Raw genomic sequence first — 18,694 nt, forward strand, 5'->3', positions numbered from 1 at the left:
AGAGGGACAGAGACTTCACCAAATCACAAAACTAGTCTCCTCCCTAAAATCCTAGCAACAGGGCTGTTTGATTTTTTACACAGAGACTGCCAGCCTGGGGTTGCTATGGAGACCGGACGCTTGCAACCTGTGGAGGCAGGTTGATCCTGGAATTGATCACTTAGAAGATCTCAACAAAGCCCGGTGTTGTTTCCTTCCATATCTTCACGCTCCGATCACGTGATTTATTTCTTAACTCCTATGGAAAACTCTACCTCTCTGAAACAAGAAAAGGAAAATCAAGAGCCAGGGGAAGCAGAGAGATCATGGCAAGGAGAGTCAGAAGCTTCTCCCCAGGATCCTGATCCTCCATCACCTGAGTACCGGGAAGAGGAGCAAAGGTCAGACACCGAACCCTCACGCAGAATGAGCCCCTCTTGGAGCCACCAGTCTACAGCCAGCCTTTTCCTGGGAGACCTCACCGCTGGACCAGAAGTGTCATCCTCCCCTCCCCCTCCTCCTCTGGAGTTTCATTCCACTCCCCTTAACACTGCAACTACTCAGGATCCTGTAGCTGCATCACACGCAGAGAGGACCCCTAATGGGATCACAGACACCGGGACACCTTATTCTGAACCTTGGGAATCATCTTCTGCTGCAAGACAATCAACTTCTCACTACACAAGCCATGCCGAGGAAAGTACCTTCCCACAGTCTCAAACACCCCACCCTGACCTGTGTGGGCTAAGGGATGCCAGCAGGAACAAGTCCACGCACAAAGGGCTGAGATTTGACCTTCTACAAGAGGAAAACTCAAACAGTAACTGTGATCCAGACCAGCCTGAGGTTGGAGCCAGTGAAGCAGCCCGGAGTATGCTTGAGGTGGCCATTCAGAACGCAAAAGCCTACCTGCTGAGTACCAGCAGCAAGTCTGGCTTAAATCTGTAAGTATCACAGTGGGGTGACAACAAAGCCGGTGGGCAGGAGCAGAGTAAGGTATTTCTGTGAAAATATGTTGGAGGCAAAAAGAGAATAAAATCTGAAAGGAATTCATTTGAAAAAGAAAGTTAGTGGATGTGGTGACAGAGGCCTTTAATTCCAGAACATAGAACAGGTGGTAGAGGCTAATTGGCTATAGGCCTGCCTATTTGCACAGCAAGTTCCAGGTTGCCCAGGGCAACACAGTGGGACCCTATCTAAATGTAAATAGTTGATAGACAGACACACCAACAGATAGACAGACAGAGAGACAGACAGACAAAAAGGAGTAAAAATAAAATACAAAGGTAGTAAATTAGTGAGATAACTGCATCTAACACTTAAAACTGGGCCCCTGGTGATAATTCTTTTAGGTCTTTGGTTGTTTGGAGGGGTGGGGTTATTCTTGTTTGTTTTGTTTATTCTTCGCTTGAAAGAGATTGTAAAGTCATGAAATCTAAGCATGTTCCCAGGATGTTTGTAGATTGTATAATTGCCTATAGTGATAGCGTGCATTCTTGTAACCAATTGAGAACTTGTGTAGCTTGATTTTATGTTCATTCCCAGGTCAGTGCTATGGTGACCTTCCATCCTTGTTTTCTTAAGATTGTCCTAAGATTTGAGCACAGAAAGTTCTGAATCTTGTATTCTACAGGAAAACAGAAAACATGGTTACTTTTAAAACATGCTAGGTCTTTCTTTTAAACATGTGGTAACCAACTATCCAGGTATGGTCTTGACGTCCATTGCAGCTTTAACATGGGAACTCATAATAGTGTAGCTTTCTAGAAATTCTTGCTTCTAAACAACTGAACTGTGTGACTAGGGTTTTCAAAGACCTATAAATCTGGTGCTTGAGAAATACAAACTGCCTCTTATGAAAAGTACAATTAATTGGTGAGAGGAAATGCTACATTCACCACTTCAGAGGAAGATCATACATCTAATAATATTTGTGCATCACAAATTGGCCTTGGTGGAGAAAAAATAAAAGGACACAAAGTTGAGTGGTAGAGGAGGACATGACGGATCTAGAAGAGTTGGGAAAGGGAAGGTGAATACGGTCAAACACAAATTCTCAAAGAACTAACAAAAGTAGTTTTTAAAAGGGGGGAAAGTAAATAATTTAATGACTTATCTTTTAGTGTATGTGGGTAGATGGCAATATGAAATGCATTATTTGGGGTCCTAAAAACATTTTTACTTTCAAAATATGATGTAGGGGTTGGAGATAGGGCTCAGTGGTTAAGAGCTCTAGTTGCTTTTGCAAATCAAGATTCAGTAGGAAGAATCACAAAAGAAGTCACTAGATATGCACTCACTGATAAGCGGATATTAGCCCAGAAACTTAGAATACCCAAGATACATTATGCAAAACAGAAGAAAACCAAGAAGGATGACCACTGGGTAGATACTTCATTCCTCCTTAGAATAAGGAACAAAATACTCATGAAAGGATATAGGTACAGAGTCAAAATTTAGAGCTAAGATGAAAGGATGGACTATCCAGAGACTACCCCATCTGGGAATCCATCCCATCATCAGCCATCAAACCTAGATACTAATGCTCATGCCAGCAAGATTCTGCTGAAGGGACCCTGATATTGCGGACTCTTGTGAGGCTATGCCGGGGCCTGGCAAACACAGAAGTGGATGCTCACAGCCAGCTATTGGATGGAACACAGGGTCCCCAATGGAGGAGCTAGAGAAAGTACCCAAGGACCTGAAGGGGGCTGCAACCCTGTAGGTGGAACAACAATATGAACTAACCAGTACCCCCTGAGCTCGTGTCTCTAGCTGCATATGTAGCAGAAGATGGCCTAATCAGCCATCATTGGGAAGAGAGGCCCCTTGGTCTTGTAAACTTTATATGACCCAGCACAGGGCAAGGCCTGGGCCAAATAGTGGGTGTGGGTGGGTAGGGGAGCAGAGGTGGAGGGAGGGGTATAGGAAACTTTTGGGATAGCATTTGAAATGTAAATAAAGAAAATAATAAAATATTAAAAAAAAAAAAAAAAAGATTCAGTAGGCAGCACCCTTGGTATTCACAACCATCTGTCAACTCCAGTTCCAGAGGGTAGAGGGATACAATAACTTCTGACCTCCTCAGGAACCAGCATGCAAATGTTGTACACACATACAAGGAAATGCATAGGATAACACTCAAATAGATTAAATAAAATAAATCTTTTTTTAAAATGTAGAAGCTGGAGAAATGGCTCTGCAGTCATGAGAGTCATGTTCTTCCAGAAGACTGAAGTTTGGTTTCCATCACCCATATCAGGCAGGTCACAAGCAACTATATTACAGATTACAGGAGATCTGACATGTTCTAGTCTCCATGGGCACTTGGTTTCACATGCAAATACTCACATGCATAGACATAATTGGAAGAAAAGATTTTAAAATACATAAGATGGTAAGGATATAGCTCTTAAAGAATTAGTGGGACTTGGATATCTAATTATATTATATCATATACTTTATATAAAATATAATATAATTAGATATCCATAGGCAAGGATTGGGAACAAAAAAGAATTTAAGGTAAGAGAGTAAAAACTGTTCATCACTGATGGTATATAGCTTATAGCTAAGAGATTCCATTTCCAGAACTGAAATGTGAAAATAACTGATTTGTACTGTATATCATGCTACTATGTTCTCCTGTACTATCTTAAATATCTACATCATATTAGAGAACTTACTTAAGCAAATTCTAGATTCCATCTGGAGTGATAGACAATACCTTCACTTAAATTCTCTTAAGAGTTCAAAATTTTTAACTTCCCTAAAACCCAACTGGATTTGCATCAAATCTTTTTTAAGTGTTCATGATGTATATGTTAACTGGAATTTTCTATTTATGTAGATATGACCATCTTTCTAAAGTGATTACCAAGATACTAGATGAGCGTCCTGCAGATGCTGTTGACATCATTGAAACTATAAGCCAAGATGTGAAAATGGCACATTTTAATAAAAAATTAGATACACTCCACAATGAAAATGAGATGCTTCCAGCATATGAAATAGCAGAGACACAAAAGGCTCTTTTTCTCCAGGGACATTTGGAAGGTGCTGATTCAGAACTGGAGGAGGAAATGGTAAGTGATTACCAACTATCCCAATACTATTAATGAGCACTAGAACTCAGAGATGAGTGGGGTTTGCTTCATGAACATACCATTCTAAAGCTCTGCGAATAGTAGTAAGTGATGAACAATAAGATGCTACTAATGAACACTGGAATCTCAAGGACAGATGAAATTTGCTTTATAAGCACACCAACTGTTTTAAAGCTCTGTACATAGTATTTGAATCAGATTTTTCTGACATCACTTCAAGCCTTTTATAATCAATGCATTTCACTATAATCATATGATGACTTCTCTGTCAATAAATGTTACAAATTTTTTGTAATTTTATGGGACCTTTGCCATATATGATGTCTGTCATTTTCTAAAAAGTCACTGATAGGTGCATAATTAAATATGACATCCTGTCTTAGTCACTGCTCTATTGCTGTGAAGAGACACCCTGAACAAGGCAACTCATAAAAACATTTAACCGGGGCTGACTTATAGTTCAGAGGTTTAATCCATTACCATGATAGCAGAAAGCATGGCAGCATACAGATAGACATGGTGCTAGAAGAGCCAAGAGTTCTGTATCTTGATCTGAAGGCAGCCAGGAAGAGATTAAATTCCACACTGGGCAGAGCCGAAGCATAGTATATCTCAAAGCCCACCTACACAGTGACACACTTTCTCCAACAAGACCATATTTATTTAGTTATTTAGCTATTTATATTGTATTTATTTATTTATTTAGGTTATTGGTTTTTCGAGACAGGGTATGGCTGTCCTGGAACTCACTTTGTAGACCAGGCTGGCCTCAAACTTAGAAATCCGCCTGCCTCTGCTTCCCGAGTGCTTGGATTAAAGACGTGCTCCACCACGCCCAGCCACATTTATATTTTTATTTTATATGAAAAAAATTGATTTTTTTTTAATCAGATAGGGTCTCACTATAGTGCTGGACTGGGACTTGCTATTTAGGCCAGTTTGCTCTCAAACTCATAAAGATCTACCTGCTCTGCCTCCTGAGTGCTGGGATCAAATGTGTGAACCACCATGCCTGGTTTAAATTCTTTGTTTATTTTCTGTTTTCCAGTTTTTCGAGAAAGGGTTTCTCTGTATAACTCTGGCTGTCCTGGAATTTACTCTGTAGACCAGGCTGGCCTCGAACTCAGAAATCCGCCTGCCTCTGCCTCCCAAGTGCTGGGATTAAAGGCACCACCACTGTCCAGCTGCCTGGTTTAAATTCTTATCATTAGTAATTATTAAATTATTTCTAAGCAGCCTATAAAAATTGTCATATCAACGAGTATAGTACACAATTGTAAGAAGTTATATACTTAAGGGAAGAACTGAAGTTTGGGGATTAACACAATTTGGTAAATATCATGAAAGAAACAGTAGAACTAGAATCAAGACACAGAAAATAGGCAAACATTCCTCTTATGAGTAAAACTTTAACCACGGATATTTGTTTTCCTAGGCAGAAAGTTCTCTGCCCAATGTGATGGAATCAGCTTATTATTTTGAACAAGCTGGAGTTGGTTTGGGGACAGATGAGACTTACCGAGTATTCCTCGCCCTCAAGCAACTTACTGATGCACACCCAATCCAGAGATGTCGCTTCTGGGGCAAGATCTTGGGTCTGGAAATGAACTATATTGTTGCTGAAGTGGAATTTCGTGATGGTGAAGATGAAGAGGAGGTGGAAGAGGAAGGGATAGCTGAGGAGAGGGACAATGGAGGAAGTGAAGCCGGTGAAGAGGAGCAGGATGAATTACCGAAGTCCTTGTATAAGGCCCCACAGGTTATACCTAAGGAAGAAAGTAGAGTGGGTGCCAACAAGTATGTCTATTTTGTTTGCAATGTGCCTGGAAAACCATGGGTAAGGTTACCATCAGTTACACCTGCACAAATTGTCACTGCAAGAAAAATCAAGAAATTTTTCACTGGGCGACTAGATGCAGCTGTCATAAGCTACCCACCCTTCCCAGGAAATGAGAGCAATTACTTAAGAGCACAAATTGCCCGCATTTCAGCCGGGACTCATGTCAGCCCTCTAGGATTCTATCAGTTTGGTGAAGAGGAAGGAGAGGAAGAAGAGGTGGAAGGTGGTCGAGACAGCTATGAGGAAAACCCTGACTTTGAAGGCATTCAAGTGATTGACTTGGTGGAGTCTCTATCCAATTGGGTCCATCATGTGCAGTATATTCTTCCTCAGGTATAGGAGTATTCAGGTAGTACATAGATACAGATTTAAGTGGGATCTAAAATTACTCTGTTATATTTTAAATATTGGTGTATATTAACTTTGTCAATAGGTTTTACTTTACTATATAAAATGTTTATGTAAGAAATACTAAAACATTATGGCAGAAACAAAACCCAGTTTTGTACAGTGGTTATACATTCAAACCTTCTTGTACTAAGTACACTATATGTAATCAGTTATGTATGTAAATACAAGTGATTCATTCCTCACCAAAACCCAATGAGAGCAGGACTACCTTTATTTTTATACTGAGGGGTTAAGGTAGACTTGTTGGGAGAAATAGTAAAACAATGTTAGCTAATACACTCATTATAGAGTGAGATGTGAGACAAAGGACTCAGGGCCATTACCCTGAAACATCTGCTACACTCCTCCATCACAGGTAGAAAATCTTCATCCTAAATCAATATAGATAAAAGCTGCTTCTAAATACTCCAAATAAGAGTTATTATCAGAGAAATTAAAACCTCAATTTTGTTCCATTTAAAAATTTGTTACTGATAATTAGCATTGGAAGGGGATACAAGAGAAAATAACTGACTAAATATCATCAAAATACATTATATAACTGTATGAAAACATCACAATGAACAATATTTTATTCAGTTATTATATGCTAATAAAAGACAAATACTAAAAAAGAATTCTGTGAAGGCCAGATATGTACCATTCTTAACCATTTAACTGGAGCTATCATGGCAGTGTCTTAAAACTGTTTATATTTTAGGAATATTCTATAAATAAGGAAGTATAAGAACTGGACATGAGTGTTCATCTGATAAGAGTCCTTTCTGATCTTCTAGAAGACCCAAGTTGGTTCCTGGTATCCCTGTCATTGCTTTAGGCTTGTGATTCCAGCTTCAGGATATCTGATATCTTCTTCTGACCTCCATGAACACCTGCACACATGTGGCACACACACACACACACACACACACACACACACACACACACACACCAAACCCTTAAAAAAAGAGAAATTATAATGATGAATCTTTGTTTTTTTGAGACATGGTCTAATTATGTATCTGTGACTAGACTGGTACTTGCTATGTAGATCAGACTAACCTTGAACTAAGAGATCTTCCTGCCTCTGCCTCCTGAATACTGGAATTAAGTGTGTACCACAATGCCTGACCTTAATGATGGAATTTTAAAATGTTAAATGGTCTTAAAACCTTTCTGATGATTTCTAATCTAAAATAACATATTAATAAAATCAATGAGAACATTTTAAAACAAATAAAAAAATCTATTTTTGAAAACCATTATTTATTTTATTCACATAAAGAATTGCAAACTAGTAAAATGTATTACTACCATTTCCGCTAAATTTGTGCCCATATTAAAGCATGCATAGACCTTCTATTTCTGTAGCTCCAAGAAATAGAAACATTTTGAAATATCTAGTATAGGTTTGTTATATGTTTCTTGTAGTAACTTAGATGGGATTAATACTTGGCACAAGTATAGAGAATGAATAAACTGTGTGTGATGGTGTCAGCAAACCTATCACTCTGAAAGCTGAAGCAGGGAGATCATAGAAAGTGACCCTGTGTCAGAATAGTTGATCCATTTCTCCCACAGAAAAGTCTCATCTTGATAACTATGAACTAATATGAATACTCTGAGATTTGTAGCATTTCATTAATACATCAAACCTTGCAACATTCATTGCCAGGGTCGCTGTAATTGGTTCAACCCTACACAAAAAGATGAAGAAGAGGAAGAGGAAGAAGATGAAGAAAAAGGGGAAGAACCTGACTACATAGACCAGGAAGTAGGACCTCCTCTTTTGACACCAATCTCTGAAGATTTGGGTAAATTTACATGACTGTTAATGAGGGGTTCATAAACTATATGTTACACACATTGTGTAGTAAATATGACGCCATTGGAGTCTCAAAAAAGTGGGCAGGGAGGTAGGTCTCATCCCTTCTGTCCTTCCTGGGTTCTGGAATGCTTTGGCTACACTACTATGCTATGAAAGGAGCTGAAGGGGTCATGCACAGAGCAAACATAAATGGGCTGTAACTAACTGGAAAGGTTGGCATCATTCTTTTCTTGTATTCTGTGTACCACACATAGCATAGCTACAGTAAAATAATGTAGGAGGTCTGTACTTGCCTCTTAATCTATACTAGTTTCTGTATTTCTTCCTATATTGTTTTGCTTGAAACTCATTAGTGTCTTCCACAGTAATGAATTGCCTTTCCTTTGGTTATCATACTCTTCCCCCTGACTATACAAACCTTTTCTTTTTTTATTAAACTATTAAAATGTATTTTAAAATATACAACTCAGCATTGACATTTTTTAAGTCCTCAAAATAATTTATAATAGTTAAATGCCTCTTTAATATGCATGATGTCTTCTAAAGCTAAAAGTAGTATGCAGTCAACCAGTTTTTTAAATCTATTTGGAATATTAAACATGATAGAAGTAGAAAAATAATCTCTTATGAGCCATTTTATGAAAGGAAATTGTAACAGGTTCCTGATTAGAAAGAAAACATTTCATCTCCAAGGGAGAATACTCAGTGCAACTGTGGCTTCATAAAATGAATTGGGTAGTGTTCCTTCTGTTTCTATTTTGTGGAATAGTTTGAAGAGTATTGGTACTAGGCTTTCTTTGAAGGTCTGATAAAACTCTGCACTAAACCCATCTGGTCCTGGTTTTGTTTTTGTTTTTGTTTTTTTTTTTTTTTTTTGGTTGGAAGACTATTAATGACTGCTTATATTTCTTTAGGGGTTATAGGACAGATTAGATGGTTTATATGAACTGATTTAACTTAGATATTTGGTATTTGTCTAGAAAATGGTCCATTTCATTCCAGATTTTCCAGTTTTGTTGAAGATAAAACCTTCTTTAGTAAAGTCTTTGTTGCAAAAATGTTTATGAATATTTTTACACATTTATATATAACATATATGCGTGTATATATGTGTACTACAAGTGCATGCTTAAAATTATACTGATCTAGAATATTCATGAAGTATTCTTGATTTGATATCAAGCTGTTTTTACTGTTTTATAGCAAATGTTGTTGATTACTTCATATTTATGAAAATCACTTCAGTTACCAGTAGATTCTTATCTGTTTAAGGGTTAAGTTTGTAAATTTCTCATTGGGTTTCAGGGATTCAGAATATACCCTCTTGGACAACACAGCTGTCCTCAAATCTCATTCCACAGTATGCCATCGCTGTCCTTCGCTCCAATCTTTGGCCTGGAGCATATGCTTTTTCCAATGGCAAGTAAGTATCTGGCCACTTACAAAGCCATTTGTAACCAAACTCAACAGCTTATATTTTGGTTGAGTGTAAACCCAGTGCAAGCTGCAGCAGAACATAAAAGTGGAAAAGGGTTTATTTACCCACAGTAGGTAAGCAGAACATCAAAATCCTTTTCTCTGGTTAAATCTATTGACCACTTCCCTGGTCAAAGGACAGAAGAAAGATAGTTTTGTTCAGGGAGCTCATCTCTTCATCCAGGGCAGGCATACTCCTGAGTGTACTGAGTTGTAAGCAGAATATTTGCAACCATATTCAACTTGCAGTCATAATCAAAGAAGCAAAGATAACACGTGTTAACCCAAGTTTAGCTGAAGGTCACAAATCATGTGGTTTATGACTTAAATCCTAGACAGAAATGACTCAGCATGGTCAACTTGCATCATATACTTTAGATTGAAGTGAAGGACATTTTGAAAGTACTTTAATATATACATTTGGCTTTGAAAGTACTTGCCTTAGCCGGGCGTGGTGGCACACGCCTTTAATCCCAGCACTTGGGAGGCAGAGGCAGACGAATTTCTACACAGAGAAACCCTGTCTCGAAAAACCAAAAAAAAAAAAGTGCTTGCCTTGCTAAGCAATTTGTCTGGCAAATTTTGTGGTTATTTAAGGTCTGGAAATTATGTTATCACTAGAATGTTAAGCCAAGTTTAACTCATTGGCATGTTAGATATATATTGTATGATTTATTTAAATGACTTCTGTCATACAAGAAGCATGAAATTCAGAGCTAGAATAAATTCAGGGTTGTGCCCTTTCATCTTAATTATCACGTTTATCTACAATGGACATGATTTTACATTGGCTTACTACGTTAGGGGACTAATAAAGAGTTAAAGATACAATTGAATTAGATATTTTGGTTGAGCATTTTGATAAGTTACTTAAAGTATGCTTTATTTATGCTATCACTTTCAAGGGAATTAGGTTCAACAGACTACTAAAAATTCCTTTATCCCTTTCTGAGAAAGAACATTGTTCCACTTGTTTTGTTTCTGTTTCTTTCTTAGTATCCAAAAGCTCAACTGAGTAGGCAAGAGCTGCCATGGTTAGACTAGCTATTAGAGCAAGCCTCATGCTCAGGAGTTAGTTGGTCAACACAAGAGTGTGGGAGTATAGAAAATTGGGTTGGATGAATTGGGGGGGGGTGGAAAAAATTGTAAGGAAAGAATATGATGAAATTTATGAAAAGAAAATTAAAACCCACACAAAGTCAGAAATGAAAGCTATGCTTTTAATTATTTACCATGATAGCATGAGGAAGAGAAAGTTTGACTTTTCACCCTCATTGTTCTCTTCCCAGGGACAGATAGACTTGAAGAAATGTGTATGTCACAGATATGTGAGTCTTGTGAGGTCACCTCTTTGAAAGGGAATCCCATGAAAAAGGCTCAGGAACTTTTATGAGGGGGTTGGGACTGTGTGTAGGAATGGCGTTTTAGCCTGAGATAGAACATTAAGAATAAAGGCTCTTGATTTAGGAATGCATGTTAAGAAGAAAATGACCCACGTTGTGTGCAGACAGAATCCTTGACTAAAATTCCCTTTAGCAAAGGGAGAGGGGTCTGTCACTTGGTTATGTATTATATCTATTGTGGGATGGTGTGAGGCCTACAAGGTGAAGCTTCTGCAATTTCCGATGATCAGGCCTGAAACAATAACACGCCAATTTTTAGCCACACCTCTTATTTTTCACCCAGTCAAGAGATAACAACTTTTGAATTTTTGTGAAAAATCTCTCTAAAAGATTAAATAACTGAATAACTGAAGGCCCAGTCTTTTTTTTTTTTTTTTTTTTTTTTTTTTGNTTTTGGTTTTTTTTTTTTTTTTTTTTTTTTGGTTTTGGTTTTGGTTTTTTTTTTTTTTTTTTTTTGGTTTTGGTTTTTCAAGACAGGGTTTCTCTGTGTAGCCCTGGCTGTCCTGGAACTCACTTTGTAGACCAGGCTGGCCTCGAACTCAGAAATCCGCCTGTCTCTGCCTCCCAAGTGCGGGGATTAAAGATGTGCGCTACCATGCCTGGCTTTTTTTTTGTTAGGTTTTGGTTTTGGAGGCCCATTCTTGAGGGATTTCTAGACGTGGGGTGTACATCTATCTAAAAAAAAAAAAAAAAACTGGCCCTTTTGTCTTTCATAACCAACTTAGCAATTTAGATCAAATAATTTCATGTAATTGGGGACTATTTCACTCTAGCATTTTAAATGCCATTAAAAAATTATGGTTCCAATATATGTAACAACAACACATTACTACTATATTGGGGTCAACTTTTGTAAGAGACATAACTTTATTTTCTTTTCACTTATAGGAAGTTTGAAAACTTCTACATAGGCTGGGGTCATAAGTACTGTGTGGAGAATTACACACCCCCAAGCCTACCACCAGTTTATCAAGAATATCCCAGTGGGCCAGAAATTACAGAAATCAATGATCCCAGTGTGGAGGAGGAACAGGCTTTCAGGATGACACAAGAGCCAATTGCACTTTCAGCTGAGGAGAACGAAGAAACTGAAGATGAAGATGAGGACGATGATGACTAATACAAATCTAGCCCAACCTGTTATGGCACTAACACACACAAATCTTTTATGGTGGACTGATTTTATAGATGCATATTTTGAATATCTATATCTATCTATACATAGACAGATATACACTCACACGTGTCTATATAACATACACACATACATACTTTGAAAATGATGGTGCAAAATACTCCTTTAAAGTTACCAAGTGTGTGTAGGGTGAGGATGATAAACAAATGTCTCAGTGGTGATAAAAAATTTTGCTCTTTCTGTGGACAAGAATTCAGTTGCTAGGACCTATGTCAGGGGGCTTACCACTACCTGCAACTCCAAGTCTAGGAAATCTAATGCTCTCTTCTATCCCCCACAGACACTGCACATGTGCCTGTGTGCTAACACAAGTAAATCTTCCAAAAAGATTTTAAAAGCTATATGTGGTGAAATAAACCTTTAATCCCAACACTTGGGAAGCAGAGGGAGGAAGATTTCTACGAGTCCAAACCCATCCTGGTCTGGATAGCAAGCTCCAGGGAAGCCAACACACACACACTTATATATGCATATATATATATATATATATATATATATATATATATATATATGAATGATATTGGAGACTGTATATAGAACTGCCAGTATTTACAGAAAGTAGCCAGTGGATTTTCCAGAAGTTCACAGCATCACAGCTGTGGGGAAAAGGCTCCTAGCAGCAAGGGGTGCATTTTGATAAAAATCTTCAGGTTGAACACAACTTCCAGTAAAAGGTATAGGGCTAGTTGAACCTATAGAGGCAAGGAGAGACTAGTGTAGGAAGGTCATGACCCCAGAGACTGATCTGACAGAAGTGAGGGGATGAAGAGACGATCACAAACAAACAAACAAACAAACAAACAAAGCTGGGATCAGGGAATCTGGACTCTCTAATAGACACCTCGGCAACCCAGAAGCTTGGTGTCTTTATTATACACAGCTGAAGAGGGAGGCAGGGTTGTTATATACACCTGAACAAGAAGGCAGGTTTGACTAATCTTAGTGAGCAGAGAAGTCTCTAAAGGGTAGCAGTCTTCAGACATGGGGTGGGAGGTGAGAAAGCTACAGTGGTATTTTCTGTACTCACTGTCACTATTCTGAGCCTAGGAAGGCTTTGCCATGCCCTTTGAGCTTCATCAAGGCTTTGCCATACACCATGCCTATGTCAACAATACACATCCACTCAGGAATTCATTGGCTTTCCTACAGAATGGAATTTACAATCCACTGAGAAAAAGTAGTAAACCAGGTCATATAAATACATGTAAAGGTTAGAACATTTAAGTTTTAATATTAAGGGCAAATTATAGAGAATTAAGACTGGAATACTCATTGGGAGGTTGTCTGATAATCTAGGTGATAGAAACACAACAGTAATATGAAAGAGAAATTGGTTGTCGGGAGGACAGGTGGAAAGGGACCTGCCAGTGTTAAATTTTTGTTCTTAGAGTACAAGTTCAGTCTTTGCTGGATAACTGAACTTCATATATGTTCAAGCAGGTTCCTACTCTTTGTAAACATCTTTTTAAATAGCTTAATATCCATTTTCTCTCATTTCCTTCTAAGGACTTCTGTTTCACGCCAATCATATGTACTCTCTTTGTAAACTGAAATTTGAGCATTCTGCAACTTGTACCTTGATTGTTCTTGCTATAATTAACAAAAAATTGTAGCCCCTAGTTGACTTGGTTCCAATCCACGTAAATTATAGCCCCTTTATCTTCATAATAAATAATAACATGGAGACTTGGTATTTTTTATTAAAAGGTTCAGGCACTAAGGTAGGCAGGTTCTGAGCTATTCTAACCCAACTATACTGGCCTGGCCTACTTCCCAGTCATGTGCCCCATTACTTACCATCTTAGTCTTGCCCTGGCTGCTCCTGCACCATCAGTGCCCTCGTGGTGATATGTCCCACCTGAGCACCTTTCTTTCTTTCTCTGAGTACAGAAGTTCCACCTTCTCCTCTCCTGCCCAGTTAATAGTCTGATCACTTTTTATTGACCAATCAGAAGATGATGGAGAACAATGTTTTATAAAACACCAAATCAGGAAATGCTTCATAAAATGACAATAACAAAATCCAGACTGCACCTAGATCTCCCAGTAATCAGTATTTGAATACACATAAAAACATTCCCCCCAACAAACCCACTTCTCTTCATTACCCACAGACGCTGTGAGTTTCTAAGACTCTTTCAATAATAATTTTCTTGTTCATGAGGTATAGTAAGATTCTTTCGTACTTACATACACGGGATATGTGACCACAATCTAGCACTCCTATCCTACAACCAGAAGAGATGTAAGGTAGTGGACATATTGAACAAGAGAGCCCTTGATTTTAGAGTTGTTATGTATTAAAAGTGATTACTAAGCATCGAGAAGGGAATCTCATGACACAGATAATAGAAGTATCCCCTCCACCCCCCCACCCCCCGTGTTCAAAGTTTGGATTAGGCTGGTAGATCCAGTTATTCAGTTGATTGTACCTAGTCAGTGGATTAGGCACTGGATGGATTTATCTGATGTCCCTACTGGAGAACCACTTGAAGTAGGTCACTGTGGGTGTGCTTCAGAAGGAGCTTGTCCCTGGCCCCTTCTTGCCTCTCCCTCTGCTTTGTAGCCACAGTAAGTGGCTCTGCTCCAACAACACCACTGCCTAAATTCATGATATTCTGTCTTACCAGAGTGAGCCTACCAAGCACTGAAACCTCAAAGCAAAATCAACCTTTCCTCCTTTAAACTGGCTCTCTTGTACCTGTGACAGCAATAAAACCCTGGTTAACACAACAGTGGACAATACAGTGAGACCGCTGTGGGCTCCATCTTGGAGAAAAGTTATATTCTTGGAAAAATCACTAATCTCTCAGAGATTCATCTTCCTCATGGAGCTAATCTTGCCTTACACAACCCTTCTAAGATAAACATATTAATAGACAGTAACTACTAGGTGTAGCTCACACAAGTAACTCAGATTATCTCTATAAAAACAAGTTTCTGAGACATAGACAAGAAACCAAAACCAACAAAGCAAACAAGGAATTTTATTTAACTAATTACTAGACAATGAAATGCTAAGAAGTATAACTTAATAGGCATTATAACTTAAATAACACATCAAGGACTTAAGTGAAATAAATTCTTCAACTGTATCAGAGTTCAATATCAGGGAAAAAAAGGATAATTAAAAAATCATGAAAATATTTGGGTCAAGGAATCTTCTCCGCTGTAAACACTTGCGAAGCTTGTTTCCTGGCCTTGAAAAAGAATTGAGAAGACAAATTATAATCTAGAAATTAATTATTCTATATTATCACTTTACAACACTTAGTATCATTTATTGTCCTCCCTCCCCCCTCTCTGTGGGGGGGGGGCACACATATACCGTAACAACATGCATGGAGCTCAGAACACAACTCTGGAAGTCAGTTATCTTTATACCGTGTAGATGCTAAGGATCAAGTTTGTCAGGCTTGGTAAAGTACCTTTGACTGCTGAGCCATCTTGTCAACCCTGCATCTCATTATTTTAATGTGAAAAATAAAACCCAGATTTTTTTCCAATGTAACAATGAAAATTCCTAGTGAAAAATATGACCTAAAACTTATAAAAAAAAGTTTTAACTAACCTTCATTAGAGGATAATTTAATTTATTCCTTCACTAGAAAGTGCTTGCACATCTACATGGTGTCTGGAACAAACTAACTCAATGTATCCGTGGCAATCATAAGACAATTTAAAGAACAAAAGCAATTGCAAATACCAACCACTCTGTGTGAATAATAGGTGCACAGTTATTAAAATACCATAATAGGGGGCCAGTGAATGCCTCAGTGTGGAAAAGGCACTTCCTCCCAAGCCTGATGAAGTGAGGTTAAGTTCTGGGACTCATATGGTAAAAAGAAAAAAATAACAAGTAACAACTTCTGAATGCTGTCCTCTGACCTACACATACACAAATGAAAATTTTAAAATAATAACTTTTTTTAAAAAAAATTAAAAATTTAATAATGCAGGACACGGTGGTTCATCACGCTTTAATCTCAGCACTTGGGAAGAAGAGGCAGGCTGATCTTTGTGATTTTTTTTCAACCACCCTGGTTTACACAATGAGTTCTAGGTTATGGACTATAAGACTTGTCTCCAAAAAAATTTTTTTCTTTTGGAAAAAAAAAATCAGAACTAAGAGTGGATTGATAGTGGCGGGAGAGAGGCAGAAAAGGGTAGAGGTAGTAAAACAATCAGAATGTGTTATATACATGTATGGCACAGTTATAAAGAAAAGAAGAATAAATTAATAAAACTTATTAAAAAGTATCAGAACTAGGGCTGGAGAGATGCTCAATTTCCTTCAAGTGGCAACAACAAGCTCTGGATAAAACTGTCTAAACTGCAGGTCCATTTTTTTCTACTCTGTATAAGCATCCCCATGTGTAACATGTAAGAGTGATGTTGTGTATACTAATATGTGTAAAGTGCTTTAAATAACTATAATTCTTTAAAGCCACAGCTACTATCTAACACTCTCTCACCCCAAAGGAACAATGACAAAAGTAAAGAAAAAGATGTCTAGTATTCTAATAGCAATAATGTCTCACTTTCCAAAGTGGAAACATTAAAGTCAATTAACATTTTGTTCACTCAGAGCCCATGACAACAAACATCTGATCACCAGTATACTCTCAAAAGTTACTGTGCACTCATAAGCAAGCATCAATAATTAACAATAATCAACAATAATTAAAACGAACCCTAACGTCATTTGACCATACTAATAATAGGATTAAAAAGAAGCCAGCAACAGAGGATTAAAGATATTGTAGGGATTGTAGGGAAATCTTTTAAAGCGTGTAACTAAATAGAACAGCCTAGTAAACTAACCTTGTCTCTCTATTTCAAGCTGTAGCTAGCTACCATTTCACACACTGGTTCTTTCCCCCCTGATTCTGTTATTTCCCATGTCCCTCTAGAGTATTCTATTTCATCTTTAGAGGGAAACAAATACGAGGTACTCAAATAAATAGTCTTTTTTTATTTTCTCATACAATCTCCAGACCTTGGGCTGGAGAAGTGCTTAATGGTTATGAGGGCACAGTACTCTTAGAGGGCCTGAAGAAATTTTATAGCACCCATATACAGCAGCTCCCAACCACCTGTAACTTCAGTTCCATGCATAATCCCAAATATAGACATACGCAAAAACATATAATTAAAAATAAAACAAAAATTAAAAATTTAAGATTATACAGTCTTATATACTTCTAGGTTTAGTATGCTATGATGTAACTGCAGATTGTGACCACAGTGGAAGTATGCCAATACCTAGAAACTTCTCAGGAAATTGAAACTCATCACTTACCTACAAAGGGTAAAGGAAAAAGCATAAAATATAGCTTCAGAATCACATTTTAATAAGACTGCTTGAGCTAGGCTATGAAATGTTTTTATAACCATGTTGTTGTTATTTATCACTCAATATCAAAAAAATAACTTAAATTATAAAATTAAATTTTTTATGAAGATGAATTAAACAACTGAGAGGCCATCTAACTTTAAAAATGTCTATTCTAGAAATTCACTGATAATAAAGACAAATATATTAGTCATTTCATGAAATAGAATGAGTTATGAGGAGATAAAGACAAGGCAAAAGCATAAAACATAGCTTCAGAATCATATTTTAATACACAATAAGACCATATGAGTTAGTCTATGAACTGTTTTTATAACCATGTTACTGTTTTTTGGGTTTTTTTTAACTTACTTTTTATTAGATATATTCTTTATTTACATTTCAAATGTTATCCCCTTTCCTAGGTTCCCCTCTGAAAATCCCCTATCCCCTTTCCCCCCACCCCCCAATGGTTCCCTGCTCACCAACAAACCCACTCCTGCTGCCTGGCCCTGGCATTCCTCTATACTGGGGCATTGAGCCTTCACAGGACCAAGGGCCTCTCCTCCCACTGATGACCAACTAGGCCATCTGCTGCATATGCAGCTGGAGCCATGAGTCCCACTATGTGTTTTCTTTGGTTGGTGGTTTACTCCAAGGGAGTTCTGGAGTTAATGGTTAGTTCATATTGTTGTTCCTCGTACGGGGCAGAAAACCCCTTCTGTTCCTTGGGTACTTTCTCTAGCTCCTTCATTGGGGACACTGTGCTCCATCCAATGGATAACTGGGAGCATCCACTTCTGTATTAGGCACTGGCACAGCCACTCGGGAGACAGCTATATCAGTCTCATCAGCAAGCTCTTGTTGGCATCTGCAAGAGTGTCTGGGTTTGGTGGTTGTTTCTGGGATGGATCCCAAGGTGGGGCAGTCTCTGGATGGTCATGCCTTCATTCTCTGCTCTGAACTTTGTCTCTGTAACTCCTTCCATGGGTATTTTGTTCCCCCTTCTAAGAAGGATCGATGTATCGACACGTTGGTCTTCCTATTTCATGAGTTTCATGTATTTTGTAAATTGTATCTTGGGTATTCCAAGCTTCTGGGCTAATATCCACTTAGCAGTGAGTACATATCATGTGTGTTCT

The 18,694-nt window shown here is 38.0% G+C and overlaps 2 protein-coding genes across 6 annotated transcripts in view; one reads left to right on the top strand and one right to left on the bottom strand.

Annotated features, from left to right (window-relative positions):
* The first annotated feature begins 201 nt into the window (after positions 1 to 201).
* On the top strand, positions 202 to 12,813 carry Rsph4a (radial spoke head component 4A). Its single transcript, XM_021205703.1, has 6 exons — positions 202 to 923; positions 3,830 to 4,064; positions 5,521 to 6,258; positions 7,991 to 8,129; positions 9,449 to 9,566; positions 11,911 to 12,813. The coding sequence occupies exons 1-6, from the start codon at positions 241 to 243 to the stop codon at positions 12,140 to 12,142; spliced, it is 2,145 nt and encodes a 714-aa protein (XP_021061362.1). The 5' UTR covers positions 202 to 240; the 3' UTR covers positions 12,143 to 12,813.
* A 2,375-nt stretch (positions 12,814 to 15,188) lies between these two features.
* Positions 15,189 to 18,694, bottom strand: part of Zup1 (zinc finger containing ubiquitin peptidase 1) — a 34,702-nt gene continuing 31,196 nt past the window's right edge. For all 5 annotated transcript variants that reach the window (XM_029542518.1, XM_029542519.1, XM_029542521.1 and 2 more), the window contains one exon: positions 15,189 to 15,417. In XM_029542518.1, coding sequence (XP_029398378.1) covers positions 15,370 to 15,417 — 48 coding nt within the window. In that variant the 3' untranslated portion in view covers positions 15,189 to 15,369. The remainder of the gene's footprint in view (positions 15,418 to 18,694) is intronic.

This window comes from Mus pahari, chromosome 9 (assembly GCF_900095145.1).
Source record: "Mus pahari chromosome 9, PAHARI_EIJ_v1.1, whole genome shotgun sequence".
In the NCBI taxonomy this organism is placed as follows: domain Eukaryota; kingdom Metazoa; phylum Chordata; class Mammalia; order Rodentia; family Muridae; genus Mus; species Mus pahari.

Coding starts and splice junctions, on each gene's coding strand:
- Rsph4a (XM_021205703.1), top strand. CDS start 241: ATGGAAAACTCTACCTCTCTGAAACAAGAAAAGGAAAATCAAGAGCCA. Junction 924..3,829: donor AGCAAGTCTGGCTTAAATCT/GTAAGTATCACA, acceptor CTATTTATGTAG/ATATGACCATCTTTCTAAAG. Junction 6,259..7,990: donor TGCAGTATATTCTTCCTCAG/GTATAGGAGTAT, acceptor ATTCATTGCCAG/GGTCGCTGTAATTGGTTCAA.